General features: G+C 33.8%; 2 protein-coding genes and 1 pseudogene across 3 annotated transcripts; 2 read left to right on the forward strand and 1 right to left on the reverse strand.

Annotated features, from left to right (window-relative positions):
• Positions 1-1,412: 1,412 nt before the first annotated feature.
• Positions 1,413-2,096, forward strand: LOC123199764 (annotated as a pseudogene).
• A 787-nt stretch (positions 2,097-2,883) lies between these two features.
• LOC123199722 (GTP-binding protein At2g22870) lies at positions 2,884-6,887 on the reverse strand. Its single transcript, XM_044614773.1, has 4 exons — positions 6,148-6,887; positions 5,994-6,063; positions 3,438-3,600; positions 2,884-3,321 (listed from the first exon to the last, which is right to left on the reverse strand). Exons 1-4 carry the CDS (start codon positions 6,629-6,631, stop codon positions 3,112-3,114), a joined length of 927 nt encoding a protein of 308 aa, XP_044470708.1. The 5' UTR covers positions 6,632-6,887; the 3' UTR covers positions 2,884-3,111.
• Positions 6,888-8,228: 1,341 nt separating this feature from the next.
• On the forward strand, positions 8,229-17,811 carry LOC123198510. 2 transcript variants are annotated; one of them, XM_044613191.1, is made up of 4 exons: positions 8,229-8,959; positions 9,682-9,869; positions 12,549-13,197; positions 17,581-17,811. In XM_044613191.1, the coding sequence occupies exons 1-4, from the start codon at positions 8,392-8,394 to the stop codon at positions 17,634-17,636; spliced, it is 1,461 nt and encodes a 486-aa protein (XP_044469126.1). In that variant the 5' UTR covers positions 8,229-8,391; the 3' UTR covers positions 17,637-17,811. The 2 variants fall into 2 exon arrangements, with proteins under 2 accessions (XP_044469126.1, XP_044469127.1); XM_044613192.1 differs by lacking the exon at positions 17,581-17,811 and having other exon boundaries at positions 8,230-8,959; positions 12,549-13,457.
• Positions 17,812-19,381: the final 1,570 nt, after the last annotated feature.

Here is a 19,381-nt window from a genome sequence, read left to right on the forward strand (position 1 = left end):
AAAGGATACTCACAACATGTACTTCTTTGATATTGCTAATACGAAGATTAACAAAAAATAATAAAATTATACGTATTTATTTTAAATATATAAATAGATATATATTTAATATGTGTCATTATATGATTGAGTGATTTTGAATTAAAGATAAAATAACAATCAATTATATGATAACACATCATGTATGTACTTATTTATATATCTAAAATTAGGTACTTATAACATTGCTTAGCAAAGAATACTATGATGAGACATTTGGTTGAGCCTATTTAAATATTAGTTTGGTTATCTATATTTAATTATTAATATTATTTTTTAGGATATAGAAAAAAAATATATTTTAATAATATTTTATTATTTATAATGATGTGATAAAAAATATAATAGGTAATTTGATTACCGCTTTTATTTTAGATATTTAAAAAAATGCTAAGGTATTTTTTATTTTGTTATCATTTTATTCTTATTTATTAATTTTTTAAGACATTTTCAATTAATAATAGAGCAGAAGATTTATTCCCACCCAAGTTTTAGTTAATTCCCAAATACTAATTCACTGGATTTCAAAAACTTAAATACTCACATATAATCTAACTTCAGTTAAATTTTTCTGTTAATTATAAAGGTAAAATTATTATTTTATCATTAATATTAAAATAAATAAAATTAAATCTCATTTCCCTCCTCTTAAGTTTAAAAAGCTATCCATTTTCCCACTCCAAAGTTTGAAAACTTACATTTTCCCCCTTGTTAGGGTTTTATTTTTTTATTTGGGTTTTCTTCTAACTGATCGATTTAGGCTGTTGACTAGTCTTTTGTGTATCTCCCTCCCTTGTGGCTTCTTGGTGTGTTTTGTCCAAACATTGCATAGACATGTGCATCATTGTCTTTGCACTATAACATGCCTTTACAGTAAATTTTGCTAATTGATGCAAAATTAGGTTGATTTACAATCTATGGGTGGAAATTGAATGCAGGGGTTTCAACATTCGACGCGGTACACTTTAATCAATTAATTTATGGCCGCAACTCTATGAGACAAATATAAATTATTTTGGAATCAAAATCAGGGGATATTGGTGGTTAACAATTGGTTAGTTTGGTCAAACAAATGCCCACTGCATTTGTGACATTTAGAGGGCGCATGAGTTGGATCTGTTGCTATCGAGAGGCGGCTGGACTTCTCTATTCAGTCAAATTTTCTTTTCATGGTGTTCACCGTTACACTAATGCATTTGTAACAACTTCAATCGATCGATAATGAAAGAAATTCATGGAGGGAAGAAAGATGGTCAAAATTGCAGCATTTGACTTCGCTTTTTCAGATGTCAGCTCTCGTTTATCAATGGCGGCTGTTTATGAAAAAAGAAAACCAAAATTTGAACTTCTGTTGCTTCCTCGAAGGGCTTCATCGTGTGGTCGTTGGCTTTTCTCTTTTATATGTGTTGTATATAAAGCAGTCTTCTCAGGAATAAACACCATTTATTTACAGGCGAAAACTCTATTTCCATGGACGCTTATAATTATTATTCTTCTTCATCTGCATACTTGCAGCAGGACTCAAGAGCTGAAGTAGAGGACATGAAAGCACCAAACTCTTATCATACAATGCTCCATGCAGCGCGTAAGGCTCCATTAAAGCCATGCAAGAAACCAATAGCACCTCTGCCACCGCCAGCAAGACCAAAAGTGTACAAAGTGGATCCTGTAAACTTCCGGGACCTGGTTCAAAAGCTGACTGGTGCACCCGAATGCCAGTCTCAACATCTCAAAAAATGTAGCTCCACCTCCACTGAATGTGACGCCAATCTCATGTTTTAGTAGAGTCAGTCGGGCAGTCGCTTCCCTCGCCAGCAAATTCGAAACCCCAGAAGTTTTCGGATTGTGGGATGGAATCGAATTCCTCTTGGATTGAGTTTGTCACCATCTTTTCATATCTGGTGTGCTTTCCCTCTTTTTAGTCCAGGAACTCTTTCCGGTTTGGAGCCACGCACGATTCTTTCGTTCTTTCAGAAATGTTGCTTCTACTATTTTCATGTATTATTTGGTTTTTAGTTTTGCTGGAAATGGTTAAACCTGATGTAAAATTAACTAAAGGTGATCCCAATTATTTATATTATCTTATTTAATTTATCAATAATAAAAAAAATATTATAATAATTTTTTATTATACTGTGTCAAATAATATAGGTAATAACCTTTTATTATCAATATAGTCTTGATTTTATTATAATTATATTTTTATTTATTACTTTTTTAAGAGAATAATAATTTCAATTTTTATTAATATAACAAATAATATTAACAATATTTTAAAATAATTATATGCAAAAATATTTAAGTAAAATAATTTATTAATATTCTTTTATTATCTCTAACCAAATATAATAATTATTTATACCTACTAAATTTTATCAAACATAATAATAATTTATATCCAATAATTTTTTAAATAATTTTTTTTAAGATAATCTTTTAATTTTAATAATAAAATATTATTTAAACTGAACATCTCATGTTAACTAATTATTATCAGGACCAAGCCAAGACGACTAACTTACTGTCAACTTTAAACCAGAAGAGTTGTGAAGTCACAATATATAAAATACTAATAGCATCACATAATTGATGAGTAATTTCAACAGAAAAGAACTCTGATTAACGAAATATATACACACACAAAATACACATATATTGTTCAGAGGGAATAAATCAACCCTTGAAGTCTAAATCCTGCTCAACTGGACGCAGCCCTTTGATACCCGACCAGATAAACAAAGATTTAGGACATGGCATGGGTTAGAAACAAATATTAGTAATATAGAAGAAAGGAAAAAATTAGTCCTATAGAAAATAGATTTAAATTTTTTTGGGATCATAGGATGCTCTTCCAACTAGGGGTGAATTTGAAGCGAACTTGTTCAAGTTCGAAATGTTAAAGAATACAGAATATGATTCCTCTATATATACATTGTAAAAGTCATATTACACATCTCAGTAAGATTCCAAAAGGCTCAACATAAAGTTTTGACAACAGCGAATGGCAATTCAGATCAAAATTGTAGCATTTGTGTACCGGTAATTGAAGATATATCAGGTTTGACTCTCTCCCTATTGATCCCAGTAGTTCCTTAGCTGTGACATATGCAACAAAAGCTCATCTCTGCCCAAACCAGTGACACTACTGGTCATGATCCAAGGAGGGTGTTTTGGGTAGTTTTCTCTTATCAGCTCCTGGAAACTCCTGATGTTCTCATCAGGCTTTCTTCCTTTGGCCACCTTCATCTTGTCACATTTTGTGAAAACAAAAGTCATTGGTATCTGAACACAGCAGAAATTCAACAAAGGCAACGAGAGAGTTTGAATTTTAGCTTGTGTCAACAAACTAGATATAAAACCGACAGAATTGTTGAGCTTAAGATTCCAGAGCAGCTCACATTGTTACGTCCAAGCCAATTAGCACAGTCCAGGTCAATCTTCTGAGGTGGAACACTTGCATCAATGAGAAGAAGGACACCGACCAGAGTTTCTCTATTTAGAAAATAGCTTTTTGTGAATGAGAACCAATCCATTCGAGCAGCATCTGGAGCTTTAGCAAAACTACAGATGAAAGGAATCCACTAAATATTAAGTAAAGAATAAAAATTTTATGGCCACACAAGGTTTTGCATACATGAGAGAAGCATTCGGTATATTAGATTGCTCCATGGTTACACAAGGTACTAATATCATAGATGTGGAAGGAGAGAGATCAGAAATGCCTCTAGGTTTTTAATCATTTAATGTCCATTCGCAGAATCATCTATTATCTTTTATTCAAGCCAAATTACAGACTAGAAATGAATCCTCAACAAACCTCAAAGGAAGTGAAATACAGTAGCACAGACCCTGAAACTACAATTGCTAGAAGAATTTTTTTATGACAAGAAACCCAGAGTGTAGATTCCATCAGAAGCACGCAATTTTAGAAATTCACAAGCAGATTAAGATAAATCTACAAATGAAATACAATATATCTAATGCAAAAATAAGCAATAAACTGACACCAAAAAGTAATCTTTAAATTTGAACATACTTATTTGGAAGCTAACACTTAGGTATTTTTTGTAAAGATTTTCAATTTAAGATTCAGAGCATTTCAATATTAGCGTTTAATTTTAATGCAAATTTAGATTACATGTTCTCTAATTAAAGAGAAAAAAAAACCAATGAACTTCCAGATTAATTTATCATTTTAGACCTTAGAAATTGTTGCAGCTTGGGATCTGAATTTGTTCTCATTTAACTTCATTTTTAAGTGCACATATGCACAATTAAATAAACCATATAAAAGGGCATTTTTCCTACAATAATTTCAAAGTTTGGAAAAGCTCATCATAGTCCAATTATATATCTATTCAATTACAAAAATCTAGGAAAATGGTGAAATCAGGAGAGGTCTTCATGACCTTTTATTTGGCACTTATGCATTCAAAGAAGTTAGATTAGACCAAAAATCTCTCTTTAGATGTGTTAGAAGATTCAAGAACTTCTGTGCTGGGACTTATTGAGAAAAGTAGGCTGAAAAGGTTTTCACTGAAAACTGATTGGCATGGTACTCTTCTTGGCTGGGTTATAGATTACTAAAGAATCATAAATAGAAGCAAGGAACTAGTTCTTCAAGCTTTTCAGAGCAACTTTGAATCTTCGCTGGAGAAGTTCAACAATGATAACCTCAATTTCATTGAATTTTCTGAATATGCTGCTGAGTTTGTTAGAACCATCATTGTTCCTCAGGGCACAGGGCATAAAGATTGATGATTGGAGACTTCTAGCTGAAAATATAATCAACATTATTCAGGGTGGGAGAAGGTCTGAAATCTATTTGTCTAAGAGAGGCAAGGAATTATCAGACCATTGCTGTTCTTAACATCAGAGCAAGAGCTAGGAAAGTAACACCGGTTTAGCTGATTGCTTGGCTTATGTGAGATAGAGAGCACTGATTTGTACTAGAGTCAAAGGATCAAATCCATGGTGGAAAATTCAAAAAGCTCTTCGAGAGTTACATAATCTAAAATTTTTTCCAAGCTTTCCCAAGCTGACAAGGCACTATTTTTCCATAAGTCAACAAATGACAATGCAAGTGAGCACGGTTGGGCTTAGAGAAGCTTCCTTTTCACTCATGTAAGAGAGAAGTCTTTGACAAGATAATTTTTCAATAATCTCTACAAATCTCTAACTTCCTCTCTTTTTGAGCATCAAAGGTGATTTAGAAATCTGAAATCCCAAAAAAGGTAAGGGAATTAACTTGTTCTATAGCTCTTAATAAAGTTGATACAAATGATATAATTCGGAAGCTAAGACCTATCTTTTAATTCTCTCCAAATAGGTACATTTTGTGCAGCACAACTATGTAAGTGCATAGCATCTCTCATTGAATTGCCCTATTGCCCATTGTTCTATTTGAAAGAATTCAGTCTCTCCAAGGAAATATCTTCTTCATGTTTTGTGGCCATTGTTGAAAAAGGCATGTAGCTTTAAGAGGTGGTAAGAAGACTGCTGTTTTGCAGATTGTGCTTCTATGACAATTCTCCAGGTTTTTTTTATGGAAATAAATAAAATCATTTTTGAAGATATTAGTGAAAAAGAAGTTCCTTCAGCAGGCTAAATAAAACATTGGTCTTCTTCATGGGCTGATGTGAGTTTTTTTTATTGTCATCATTGGGGAGCTTCAATTTTATAGTTGGATGGTTTATGCTCTTTTGATTGGGTCTCTTGATGAACTCTCCACTACCTACACCTTCTTTTTGTGGATAGCTTATTTTTTTAATTTTATTTTTAAAATCTTTTAATTTCGTAATAAAATTCTTCAAAAAATAAGGCACTGGGTATACATCAACAAGACACCAAATAAAAATATAATTCACAGTAAGCATAAACAGTTTGTAAAGTAAAATGTTAAAAATCAACTAAAAAAATACCAAAGTACAAACAAATAAGTGTAAAGAGCTTACCCATAACCAGGCAAATCCACAATATACCAACTTTTGTTCACCAAAAAATGATTTATTAGTTGAGTCTTCCCTGTATAAACATATTTTGATTACAACCAAAAATTAAATTTAACAACAAAATTAAAAAAGAACAAGCAAAAAAAAAAACAGAGACCTGGTTTTTTCGATGTGAGGGCAACTTCTTTTTTGCGAACCAGAGCATTAATAAGCGAAGACTTTCCCACATTGGAGCGACCCACGATTGCAAACTCGGGTCGGTCATCCTTGGGGCAATCTTTGGCCCGACCACTGCTCTTTACAAACTCCACTTCCTTAATCTGGGAATGACCCGAGTAGGGGCCCACCACGATATTCGACCCAGGCAAAATCATGTCTTCAGTCACCTCGTCCGGGTCGACACCAGGCGGCACAAAGAGGACGGTCCGGACAAACCTAGCCGTGTCTGACAGGGGTTGCGACTGTTTTGTGGTTTTTGAAGCCGTGGCCACATGAGGCCTCGAGTTTGAACCCGGAGTCGGATTTCGGATGGAGCGAGAGAAGTTGGCTCTAAAGGAGAGAGTAAATTGGCATTGTTTAGGAGACGCAGGTAGTAACGATGAAGATGATAAGAAAGTGAACAGTCGATTTCGAACTAGCATTTTGTGTATGGGGGATTTAGGTTTTCCGGCCAAGAGGGTTAAGAAGATTAGGCAATCAAGACAACAACGGTGTCGTTTCAATCTTTTTTTCCATTAAAAAATAAACTAATTTCTATTAATCATCGATCCTGACTGCTCAATTCATCAGGATCGTCTTTTTCAACGAGGATGAGTCTAGAAAAAAAGGAGAGAGGCGGCAGGAGGCTACCAGTTGCCCAAAAGAGAGATTTGCTGGAAAAATTAAATCTTTACGGGAAAAAATGTAATTTTTTAAAATTTAATGATAAGAAATTACTAATTTTATAAATTAAAAAAAAAAAATATGAATGATAATTTTAATCTAAATTTAAAGATTTTAACCCTATTGGGAAGGAAATTTCTTGACAAAAATGGAGAAAAGAGGGATAGGGATAAAAAAAATCTTCGTAATTAGAGATGAGAATATATATATCTCCCCTATTCTCTCCCTTCCTTGCCCCACTCCATAAATTTAATATATTAATGTGATTTAATCTTATCCAGTGAAAATATTTTTTTAAAACTTTTATGCATATCTTTCTTTTTTTACAACATATACTATTGTTTATGTTCAGTTTACGTTGAAAAAACCTCATTTAGTATTGTCTTTGATCTTGAGTCTGCTTTGTAGGTGTATAAGTAACCAGGATTAGAAATATATAACTGTATAATTGATTTATATCTACTCTAATTAAAAAATTGTTGAAAGACAAAACTTTATTAAACTCTTTGCGTAAAATTTACATTTTTGTTTATTAGTTATAGCAAATTTTTGTCTTTAATAATTTTTTGCACAGTGAGTTGTTCATCTTGATGATAAATATAGGATCCTATGGTTGCATAGGAATGCTTGACATGTAAGTGGATTTCGATTTTTCAGTATATTTTAATTAGTTATATATTTTTAATTACAAATTTGTTAACATTTCTTATATAAACTGCTTTTAAATTAATTTTGTTTTTGAAATTGACTATGACAAGTTAGTTTTTAAAATATTGTTTTATATCAACATGAAAAATTAATAAAGATCGACGTGAAGAACTACTAATAAAAAGATTGATTATTGTATATTACTAGATTTTGTAAAAACTTTATATTTGAACTAAAGTAATAAGTGAATATTTTGTAATGCTTATAACAAATAATATTTTGGAAAAATATGATTTATTTTATTTATTAAAATACAGTAAAGAATTGAAATTTATATTTACAAGTATGGAGAAGAGATTTTTCTCCACGAGAATAGAGAGTTGATGATGAGAAGATTTTTTCCTACAAAGACGGAGAGGAGATGGAGAGGGGATTTTTCTTTGTAAGAAGGAGACGAGGATTCTTTGTTATTCCTATAATGGGAACGCGCTAGGAATGAGATTCTTTGTTATCCTTATAACGAGAACAAGCCAGAGATGGGGATTTATATCCTCTCTCCGTTGCCACCTCTAAGGGAAAATAATATAAATTTTTAAAATTTTAAGGTTTAGTTGTAAAATAATAATTTTATTTTTATCTCAAATGTTTGGAGGTCTAAAATGCATTAAATGTGTTTTTCAAAATAGGGTAAAACTTGGGTAGGAAAAAATCCTTTGGCCTTTCAAGACAGATGAAAGATAAGAAAGGAGCTATGATTCAGTTTATTTGTGCTCCGAAAATATGTTTTAGAAGTTAAAATATAAACTGGAAGTTGGAAGTTGAACAAAGGCAGTGGTGACATTTCTCAGTTTCACTTATTAGAAGTAAAAATATGTCATGGCTAGCTAGATCCATTACCAACTCTCTCAAACTTGAAAACGACGACGACGATCGTTTACCTAACACTACCACAAATGCCAGTGATCCGAATCTGGAAGATTCACAATCCGATCAAAAGCAAAATCAGTCAACGGCCGACACTCCACGCGGAGTCAAAGAGGACCTCACGGAACTCACTAAATCTTTCTCCCGCCAATTATGGGGCGTCGCCTCCTTCCTCGCTCCTCCTCCGCAACCGCAACCTCAAATGTCCGATCAAAACCAGCTGTCCGATCAACTCTTAGATCCAGATGTTGGGGACGAGGATGTTATTGAGGGGATCAAAACCGATTTCGCCGAGATTAGCGGCAAATTCAGGTCCGGAATCTCTATGCTGTCCAACAACATTAATGTTTCGGAGATCACGAAAATGGCGTCCAATTTTCTGCAGTTTACATCTGAGATGGAACTGAATGAAGACGTTGGTGTGACTGAAGAGGTATTGCTGTTTGCTAGAAACATCGCGGTGCATCCCGAGACTTGGCTTGATTTTCCAGTTCCTGATGATGAATATTTTGATGGTACTATTCCTATTTCAGTTATATAATGCTCTCAGACCCGCTTGAATTCATTATTCTGTGTGTATTATGGTTTATGATTTGTGCATTTAGCTTTGTGACTAAAAAGAATATAACCGAAGATATGAGACACAAGTTTAGTTGCTATGTACAGCATTTGAGCATTTTATTATAGACCGTCGGCTACTAATCTCTAACAGGATGTTCATAAGTTCCTTGATATTTAAATGATGAGCATTCCTGGATATATAAATGACAATAACTTTTTTTTTTAAATCATAACCACATAACCATGCTTATATAGCTTCTCTACTAATATTCAGTATGTGAAGTTGGAAACTCCTCAACTTCTGTTTTTATGTTGGTTTGGATTGAAATAAAAGCTGTTAATTCAGATTTTTTTTCTTCTGTCAATTTTAATGTTTGAACTTTCATGGAATTAAGCATAACATTTAATTGTTTTTTTAATGGATATGTTTGAATGTACTCATTGGATGTAATGAAGTAAGAATTTGGCAGCTTATTGCCCATAGTGAAACTGCATTGTATTTGTGGAGAACCCTATGAGATCTGTTATATCAGATTCATTTTTTTAAGGCAATTTTGCCTGTCGTTTGTTGGTTAGGTTAGCTATGAAGCTCTCTGCTTTTTGTTGTTTAATTTTTTTTCTCAAATGAGTGAATCAAAGTAATGTCAAGCCTTGCTATAATCAATTTGATTCTCAGATTTTGACATGTCTGATACCCAACAAGAGCATGCTTTGGCTGTTGAACGTCTTGTGCCAAGTTTAGCTGCCCTCAGGATTGAACTTTGCCCTGGGCACATGAGTGAGGGTTGCTTTTGGAAGATATATTTTGTACTTTTGCACCCTCGACTAACTAAAGATGATGCTGAACTTTTGTCAACTCCCCAAGTAAGTTGACTTTTGTTAAAAACAGTTTCATTTCCTGCAATTGTTTGATTCCTGTAGGACTCAATGATGCACAGCATGGGAAGTGTTTTCTATTGATGCATAATACAGTGTTGTCTTTTATGTCATGTACTGAGAAAAACACTTTTGGAAAAACTTTTTTAGTTCCATTTATGAGGTGTTTTGTGGTGATCAGTTGCCACTATTGATTGAACCATCCTAGAAATTATTTGAGAAGACATGAAATACATGAAAGAATTTATGAGAGCTAATATTTTGTAGACTGCTGACTAATCTACTGTTGCCGTAGTGCTCTTGCCGTGTTCAACATTTCTTCCCCACAATTCCCTGCAAAAAGTGCTAATATAATGATTTACTTGCATTTACCATTCTGTTACACTAAGAGATGTCTTTTTCCTTGACATTTTCTCTTTTCTTGTATCACTGTTTTGCTTAATAATCCTGTTTACTCGTCTGCTTGTCATTCTCCATATACGAAGACTTTTATTTTTCCTATTTTAAGAAATTTAGATCAATTTTCTTACGATTATATGTAGCAATGAGAACCCTTGTTAATTAATGCCCAAAGCAAACAAATTTTGACATATATAAGAAGATAGGAGGCCTGTGATTTTTTGTTTTCTACTTTTTTGAATGGTCTATGCTGTTATCTTCCTTTTTTTGACTTGTAGGTTGTTTGGTTAATAGGAAAACGAGGGAAGTAAAAAGTAGAGAGAGTTTATAGAAAATTTTGGGCATCTTTTTATGTAAAGAAAATAATTCCTCTGGTAATGATTGAATGCCTTACATGTGAGAACAAGTTCTTTTATATCATTTTGTTAGGTCTTTAGTAATTTAGGATATTAAGATTAATTAGGGATATAATTTGTAATATATTATTAATTAGAAATATTAGTTTAATACAAATCACCCCAACCAACTTGCACAGCTAGCACAACAACCAACACATACAAATAAAATTGATTTCTAAGAGGTAAAACAAAACAACACTCAAAATGGAGTAACTCTCCACTGTATTTTATGTATTCTCAAATGGGTAATTTTGGCTGTTTGAGAGGCCGATGCTCTGCTTTTTTGGCTATTTGAAAGATTAGAACTCTCCCTAATTTGCCTAGCTTTTGAGAGACTAGACTCTCTCTCTTAATCAGCCAAATGCTGTCACAAAACCAAGTTTCTTCTCCCTTCTCTCCTTCCCCAATCTCTTTTTTATGCTTGTACATTTCATAACTGCCCATACACACTTAAATATTGATCCTAACATAAATTCAAAGGAAATAGATGAACAATAGAATGGCTAAGATCTATTCTTTTCTCATTAGATTCTCTCAGTTTGGTAGAAAAGCATTGCAAAGGGAGAGGGCTTATATGGGATTTCCAACTGCCCACTTTGCCAATCAAATTTTCCCATAAACTAGTTTTGTGTCGTACATACAACACACTAAACAAAATGTTGACATGATAGATGTATATATTGATGGGAGATCTACCTTGTTTACAACACTCTTCCTTAAATCCCTACCAAATAAAATTTATGAATGTATTCTTACAGCCTATAATGCTATCTGTAGACATATGGCAGAAGGCGGCAACATTTTGTTTAGTTTACTACATGTGTGACACCAATCCAATTTGTGGCAAAATTTGCTTGGTTAAGGAGCAGCTAGGAACTTTGTGGTAAATTTTGATTGGTTAAGTGAGCAGCTGGAAACCAGTGCATCATAGAGAGCCTTGACATAGGACCCTTTAGCCAAAAGAATTTGTGTTCTTACTTAAATCACTTTTAAATGCTTTTGTTTCTTACCTTAAGATAAGATTAGGGCGATGATTATGATTTTGAGTTTGAAAGAAACTGCTTAATAATAACAAGAATAGGAAGCCCAAAACCCACAAGTACGAAGATAAAACAAAAAATAAGTTTCATGATAAACAAATAATGGTGCATATGGAGGATCCTATATCTCTAGAAGAATATCTGTTGTCAGCTATTATGTCAGCAAAAAGCATGATATGTGTAGTAAGGTAAGTGATTGAGAAGGACAAACCATGACGTTTCATTTTTTACTTTCAAAATTGCATGCATATAACAAAGGTGTAACATATTTGTTGTGAATTTTAATATAGAATTACTTTTTCTCTCCGTGAAAAGATCTCCTCCCATGGTTCTTTAAATTCGCTCACATTAGTATTAACTTGACAACCTGCAAATTATGAAATACCTAGATAACTTGATGAATATTGCTGATGATCTTTTTCATTAAGGGTTTTGTGCATATATGATTTTAAACTCTTAGTTCCTCCCATGGTTCTTTGAATATCCTGTTAAGTTGGCAACCTGAAAATTATGAAGGAACTAGATAAATTAATGAATAGTACTGATAATCTTTGCCATCAAGGATTTTGTGCGTTAATGATTTTAAACTGGTAGTTAGCTAAACAAAAATGTTGGGAACAAAATCATCTCAACGATTTGACAGATTGACTTATAAATCACATTGGTGTTGGATTGCTAAAGTTCCTTTTTCTCATTAAAATAATGGGGCAAATAGTATCTTATGAAAACCAAAAATGGCTGTCAGCTAATTCTTTGCTTGTTCTAATTTTGGTCACCTTGTTTAGATCTTTGTTTTTTTATCAGTTTCTGATTGATGGCTGTGCGTGCAGATTGTTGAAGCTAGAGCAATGTTAGCACATGAGTTAAAGAACAGAGCTGAGGCAAAGCAGGAATCAGTTCACTCTATAACTGGTTCTTCTGATTCAAACAAAATTGCTGGAAGTGGTGCTTATTTAAGTGAAAGTGCTGAAGCACCAGCTGGCACAAAATCTGAATCAGTATCAGTTAAGGCATCTGCCTTGAATGCACCACCTTCTGTGGCAACAACTGAATTTGAAACCGAGAAGCACTCAATTCAAACCACTGAGATGCAAGTAATTGGCAAGTCTGTTGTCAAGGAAGAGCCTGTGGACACCAAACATCAACTTGCAGTATCTAGTTCCTATGCTGGAGTAGTTTCGGATGAGAAGTTTGAGGATGATGGTGATGATTGGTTGAAAGAGGAAAGTTCAGAAGTTGCTGGTGTTTGTGGTTCCACAATGCATCTAGGAAATGATGAGGATGTTTCCTTCAGTGACCTTGAGGAAGAAGACAAAGATGTGCCTTATAAGAAAACAACATTTGGCTCTGATTCTTCCACAAAAGATTCACGAGATTGGGTTCATCTTGGCAGAAGCTCTGCTGATTCGGCTAAAGATGTTAATTATGTTGGTGACAAAGCTGCTGGATCTCAGAAGGTACGTGCTGACAATCCAAAGGGTAAGGAATCCAATGACTGGCATGATTTTGATGAAATTGATGACATGTGATATGCTATAAGAGCCTTTGGGATTTTATGTATATTGCATTCTTCTTGCTAACATGTGAATAGATTGCATCTTTGTTTATTCATTGGAAATTAGGATATGGGTGCTGTATGTTGTAAATAAAGCTCTATCGAAATTGGACAATATTGTGCACCTTAGCTGTAATCGTTAATTAAGCAAGTCAGTAGTAAAGTATGATCAGGTCATTCAACATGAGGCAGGAAACTGCATGCTGTCAGATGTTTAGGTGTCAGATTTTGTCATCATCTCAGTTGAAGATAGAACATTTCTGGGGAAAATTAAGCTACTCCTAGAAATAAAGGAACATGTACATAGTAAGGATTACACAGAAATCTTGAGACTAATGCACACAAGGTAGGCAAGGAAACTAGAAACCAATATGGATTTTAATTCTTCTTCTTTTGAACTATCTGATAGATAATCTAATGATTTGATTATGTGCAGAGAGAGCATATTGTATAGATCCTTCCATTACTGGGAATACTAACTAGCTATAAGATGATTAGATTAAGCTTACATAAAAACTAATCTAGAGTCACACATAAGCACAACATAAACCAGTCCCAACTGAGGAACTCTTCATGACCTGAAGGTGCCAAAGTTTCTCGAAATACGCTCTAGGTGAGAGACCACAACAAGCTTCCTATAGAGACCCTCAATCTATTCTCTAACTTACTGTTAAGATCTGTCAAAGAAGTCTTTGAACTCAAACTAGAGGATTTGTTCACCACCGACACAGATACCCCTAGCATTGTGTTAGATTTTTCCTCTCACTTTCTTAATCCAATGTGCAGCCATCCTTGTGCCTTATAAAGTATTCCTAACAGAGAATCAATATTAAAATATATGCTAAACTGATTATGCTCCAGAAAAATGATATTGAGAGTACCTGATGGGCGAAGGAACCCTTTGAGCTAACAGCAGCATGGAATACGACATACTGTAAATCGGTTAAAGCATATACAGTATCAAAAAATAACTCGGCCTATCTAAGCTTCTCACATTAACTACTGACTATCCTTTCTGTCTGCAACCTTCTATAAACACATGCGTCTGAATGCACCCTTTTCTGTGGCTCGTAATCCTTGTCGACATATATCAGCTGGTGGAGCCGGCAACGGGGTGGTTAGCCTAGCATTTCTCTTATTCCCTTCCCTGTGATGGGCGCCAACTACAATCTGTAGTTGCTCTGTTACATGGGTCAGCCTATTTGGGCCTGTGATTAGGCCACCGTCTAATCCATCATCAATGTACAATATGCATTCTGATCTGGTGTTGTGGGTCCATGCCACATCAGCAGGGACGGGGCATCCTAACTCATGAAGCGCCGCCGATATTTCGGACATTATACCCTGTCGATCCGTCACGGTCACCTCTAAGGCTGTGTTTTCAGCTGAAACATGCCGTGGCCTCATGTCTCTTTTGAGATGGGTTAGTACTTCTTTTGTAATCCCTCCTCTCTATTAGTACATAGCGCCTGAGAGTCGTTATTTTACAACCATCATTCATATCACATGAATTTACGTTCAAAAAAGATTGCATGGTGTCAACTTGCGGCTGCCCACTCCCCAAGTAAACAACACGTGTTTGTAGGGGCGGTTGGATAATTTTCTTATATTCTTTTGAGTTGTAATTTTTGCTTTGAAGGGAAGATTTTGGAGAGCCGAACGGATTTGTTGTTTAGTTATTATATATATTATCATATAATCAGATAATTTTAAATTAAAAATAAAATAATATTTAATTATATAATTATATATATAATTATATATTTAAAATAAATATATATAATATTATTCATTTATATTGATCAGACGACCTGTAATGCTTTGGATTTTTCAATGGATCATGACTTTGTCTACATTATCTAATTTATGGCATTCGAGTACGGCTGCTGATATGAGTATGGCAGAATTATTTCCTTATTTTAATGTTGATACAGGGATTATATCTTTATATTAACTCCTAAGTTATCTAGATTGAAATTAGGCCAAAAAGACTTATTCCCACCTAAGGATTGAACTCTTATCCATCAATTTTTAAAAACTTAAAGTCTCACCCATTATCTAAATTTTGTTAGAATTTTTTATTAAAACTGAGAGTAAAATCATTATTTTACTAATAATATTAAAAAAATTATAATTTTATATTATTTTTCTCCCAGTTTTGAAATTGACAATTTCATCCTAACCTTATCTTTTTTAATTTTGAAAAGTGACTTCCCCTCCCCCCACACAAAAAAAAAAAATCCTAGGGTTTCTTTATTTTCTCTTCGACCACTATCTTCGGCGATAGTGGCCATCTAACCAAAGATGAAAACGAGACAAAAAGACGGTGACTATCTCCGAGGAATAAAGCTTCGCTATCAAAGAAGACATCTCTTCGTCTTTGTCCAGAAAGTTAACAATGAGACAAAATCTCCGTCAACAAAGCCATGACTAGTTTTGTTTTCTCCAGGTCACACCTAGGGAATCCGATGACAACAAACACTGAGTTTAAGTAGTTGAGGTCAAAAATTGTGCGACATAGAATGAAGCCATAGGAGACTCTTTATCTCTTCCTACACATCGACGTAGAGACGAAGACATCTCTTCGTCGACTTCTTGGATGGAGACAAAGAGATGACTTCATCGACCGTGAGACTTCGTCTGTTGGAGATGGTTGCCATTAGACTGGTATGATTTTTCTATCTAAGATAGATTTGAGAAACCCTGGGGATTTGGGGGGGAGGGGCAAAAGTTACTTTCCAAAACTGAAAAAAGTTAAGGCTAAGGTGAAATTGTTAATTTTTAAAATTTGAGGGGAAAATAGAATAAAATTATAATTTTATTAATATAACTAGTAAAATAACAGTTTTACCTTTAACCTTAAAAAAAAATTATAATAGAAGTTGGGTAATGAATGAGACTTTAGATTTTTAAAAGTTGGTTGGTAAGAGTTTGGAATTTCACTAAACCTTGGGTTGGAATAAGTCATTTAGCCTTCAAATTATAAAATCAAATCGAATTATTTAAAAATTACGGTTTAGTTTGATTTGTAAAATTGCTTGGTTTAGATTGATAAACTTTTGAAAAACGGTTTTCAGTTTGGGTTGCGATTTTCAAATTGAACTAAACTATAAATAGTATTTTTTAAGTATATATATATGTATATATATATGGCCAAAGGACCATTTCCCCTTAGGCCAAGTTTTGAAAACTAGCATTCCCTCTTAGGGTTTAGTTTTCAATCCCCGACACCAAATCTGGCTCCATTGTCGACGACAAAGCCTTCCAGAGGCATCACCTTGCTTCGATCATCTCCCTTGCCTCATCTGGAGCGTTGATCGATCGAGATCTGGCCTAGAAAGACGAAAAGCTTCGTCAAGAGACGAAGCTGTTCTTCTTTCCAGGCTAGATCTAGATCGACTGTCGCCTCAGAGGAGAGAAGGGAGACGGCCGGAGTATGGTGATGCCTCTGAAAAGCTTCGTCATCGACGATGGAGCCGGATTCGGTGTCGAAGATTGAAAACTAAACCCTAGAGGGGGGGAATGCTATTTTTCAAAACTTGGCCTAGGAGAAAATGGTTAGTTTTTAGGGGTTAGAGAGTGAAAAAGAGATAAAAATTTTAGAGGTTAGGGTTCCGTTAATTTTAACCGTTCATGAGTGGATAAATGAGATTTTCAAAGTTAACGAGGGAAATTTTGAGATATTAGCATACTTTGGGTGGGAAATAGTCCTTTGGCCTATATATATATAAAAAAAAAATATTTAACAGAATTTTTAATAAGCAATTAGAATACAATTTGTTTTTTCATATTTATTTTGTCATTTTCTTTACATATTATATATATATATATATATATATATATATATATATATATATATATATATATATATATATATATATTTCATATATATTTTACATGTTTATATTATGTTTTAAAAAATTATAATTCAATTAATTTTATTAAATAATATATATTTAAAAGTGAATGATTTTAATAAGTTCAAACTATAATACAAACCAGACAAAACCTATTTTTTTCAATTTATTAAATAATATATAGTTATATTCATATGTCTCAGATAATGTAATTGCTTTGATATAATTTTTATTATCTTGTTGATGCTAAATAAAAATGCTACTCTAGAATGAAGAATTTATATTGATGCTGTTGTAAAATTTATTTTAATTCTCATTATCTTGTTAATTCTAAATGTAATTGTTTTAACATACCATTTTTTATATTAACTTATATTAGAGATTATAACTTTTATCGAGGATAATGAAAATGCTAATGTTATTGTTTTTATTCTTGAATTGACTTTGCATGTGTGAGGAGTGAAGGCAAAAAAGAGAAAATGAATTATGAATTACTTTTGGTTTAGGGTGGAATTTACAAACAGAAAGAGTATATTTTGCAGGTAGAATTCACTTTTTGCTTTGTGAAACCGCTTCTGGATGTAATGAGTTATGTGAAACTACTGGATTATAATGAGACTTTCAATTATTTGTTGGAAAATGATGAAATCAAAGAGTATATTTGATGTCATTGGAATCAAATATTAAGGAGAAATCTGAACTTCATGATGAATAATGATAGTGTGATATAGTATATATATATTTTTTATGAATAATGTTTTGTATATATGAATAATCCAAAATTTGAAACAAGCCTAAAATGCGAACCCGAGATCGAGCTGAGATGAACATCTTGTGCGAACCCTAACCAAGTTTAGCTAGTCTACACAAACTTTAAAATCATGAAGGAAGCCAAACACAAACTCGTGTTTCATCGAGCTTGGCAAACCTGAGTCGAGCCTAAGGCTTAGCCTGCCAAAAACAAGTTGAGCTATGTTCAAGCTCGGCTTGTCTAGTATCTAGCCCTAATGACTATAACTGACATTATTTGTCCAAAATAAAAAATGGTGAAATTATGGTTGAAGATTTATATGCTTTTGATACATTTTATAGAATGAGTAAGAGAGAAACTAGAGTGACCAGAGGATGTTGAAGAGGAGTTTGAATTGTCAAAAACTAGTAGTTGTTGAAATCCAAGAAACCAACAATGTCTCCGAGGATCGCTCGGTGACGATAGGGCCCCCTCATGGGGTCTGCTTGTTAAAAAATGTTATTTGATCTTTGTAGCCTCGTGGAGTATATAAAAGTAGCAAACAGGGGCTTAATGCCATGGGCTGCCAATGCGAACACCCATGACAAGCACGTGGCATATGCTGCTTATATAGTATTGATGCATGGCTAAGTTGCAATGTCCCAGGCATGGCTCAATGCCCTTGCCTTATGACAACAACATTATGGTTGAGCTCTACGCATGGTCTACCTATACAGTGTCAATGCATGGCAAAGTAGAGACATCTTGTCCATGGTTCCATGGTACAATGTTGTTGTCACATGTCTGACAAATGCTTGTGCCGACGAAACCCCCTACTTGGGTGATCATGAGTGCACTTCTTGCAAAAAATGTGTGAGAGATGCCAATGGTGATCTCGGATTGGGGATGTTTCCCGTGTGCTTCAGACAAGCCATTGCTAGTTGTTTAGTGTTATTTTTTGCATCCCACGATGTTTGGGTGTCTTTGCTCAATGCATTCATATGCTTAATGGCTACTGTTTGTGGGATGTGGTTCATTTGGCATGGCTGCTTCTAAGTGAATGCAACGAGCGTATGAGTGGTGTTTTAATGGTGTGTGTTGGCAGGCTCCGTGTTTGTGCATCAAACTATCAACTGCCCATTGTCTTTCGTGTTTATAGTATAATGTGTTAATGCCTTAGTAAATTAAAGTAAAGGAGCAATACTATGTATATCCATTTTTAAGTACATGAATAAGTACACATATGATGTGTCATTATGTAACTAGGTGTGCTCAAAGTAAAGTATGGATTACGTACTATGTATGTAGATTAGGATTAACAACATGTCGATTGGTTGTTTTGGTAAATAAAAGAATCTATGAGTTATAGAGACTTATTTTAATGCATTAGGACATAGAGTCTTGGTTGAAATCGTCGAAAAATGCTAGAAATATTATGACAAACAACGATGCATGATCGTGTAAAAAGAGGCAAATGGTCATGCATGTGCTAGCTAGGAAGATGACGATGCAGTTATGCAT

Source organism: Mangifera indica, chromosome 16 (assembly GCF_011075055.1).
Source record: "Mangifera indica cultivar Alphonso chromosome 16, CATAS_Mindica_2.1, whole genome shotgun sequence".
In the NCBI taxonomy this organism is placed as follows: Eukaryota; Viridiplantae; Streptophyta; class Magnoliopsida; order Sapindales; family Anacardiaceae; genus Mangifera; species Mangifera indica.

Excerpts from the sequence above, each read along its gene's own strand:
- LOC123199722 (XM_044614773.1), bottom strand. The coding sequence starts at position 6,631 with ATGCTAGTTCGAAATCGACTGTTCACTTTCTTATCATCTTCATCGTTA. Across the intron at positions 6,064-6,147 it reads CCTCACATCGAAAAAACCAG|GGAAGACTCAACTAATAAAT; the intron begins GTCTCTGTTTTT and ends ATGTTTATACAG. Across the intron at positions 3,322-3,437 it reads ATTGGCTTGGACGTAACAAT|ATACCAATGACTTTTGTTTT; the intron begins GTGAGCTGCTCT and ends TGCTGTGTTCAG.
- LOC123198510 (XM_044613191.1), top strand. The coding sequence starts at position 8,392 with ATGTCATGGCTAGCTAGATCCATTACCAACTCTCTCAAACTTGAAAAC. Across the intron at positions 8,960-9,681 it reads TGATGATGAATATTTTGATG|ATTTTGACATGTCTGATACC; the intron begins GTACTATTCCTA and ends TTTGATTCTCAG. Across the intron at positions 13,198-17,580 it reads ACGTGCTGACAATCCAAAGG|GTGTGAGGAGTGAAGGCAAA; the intron begins GTAAGGAATCCA and ends TTGACTTTGCAT.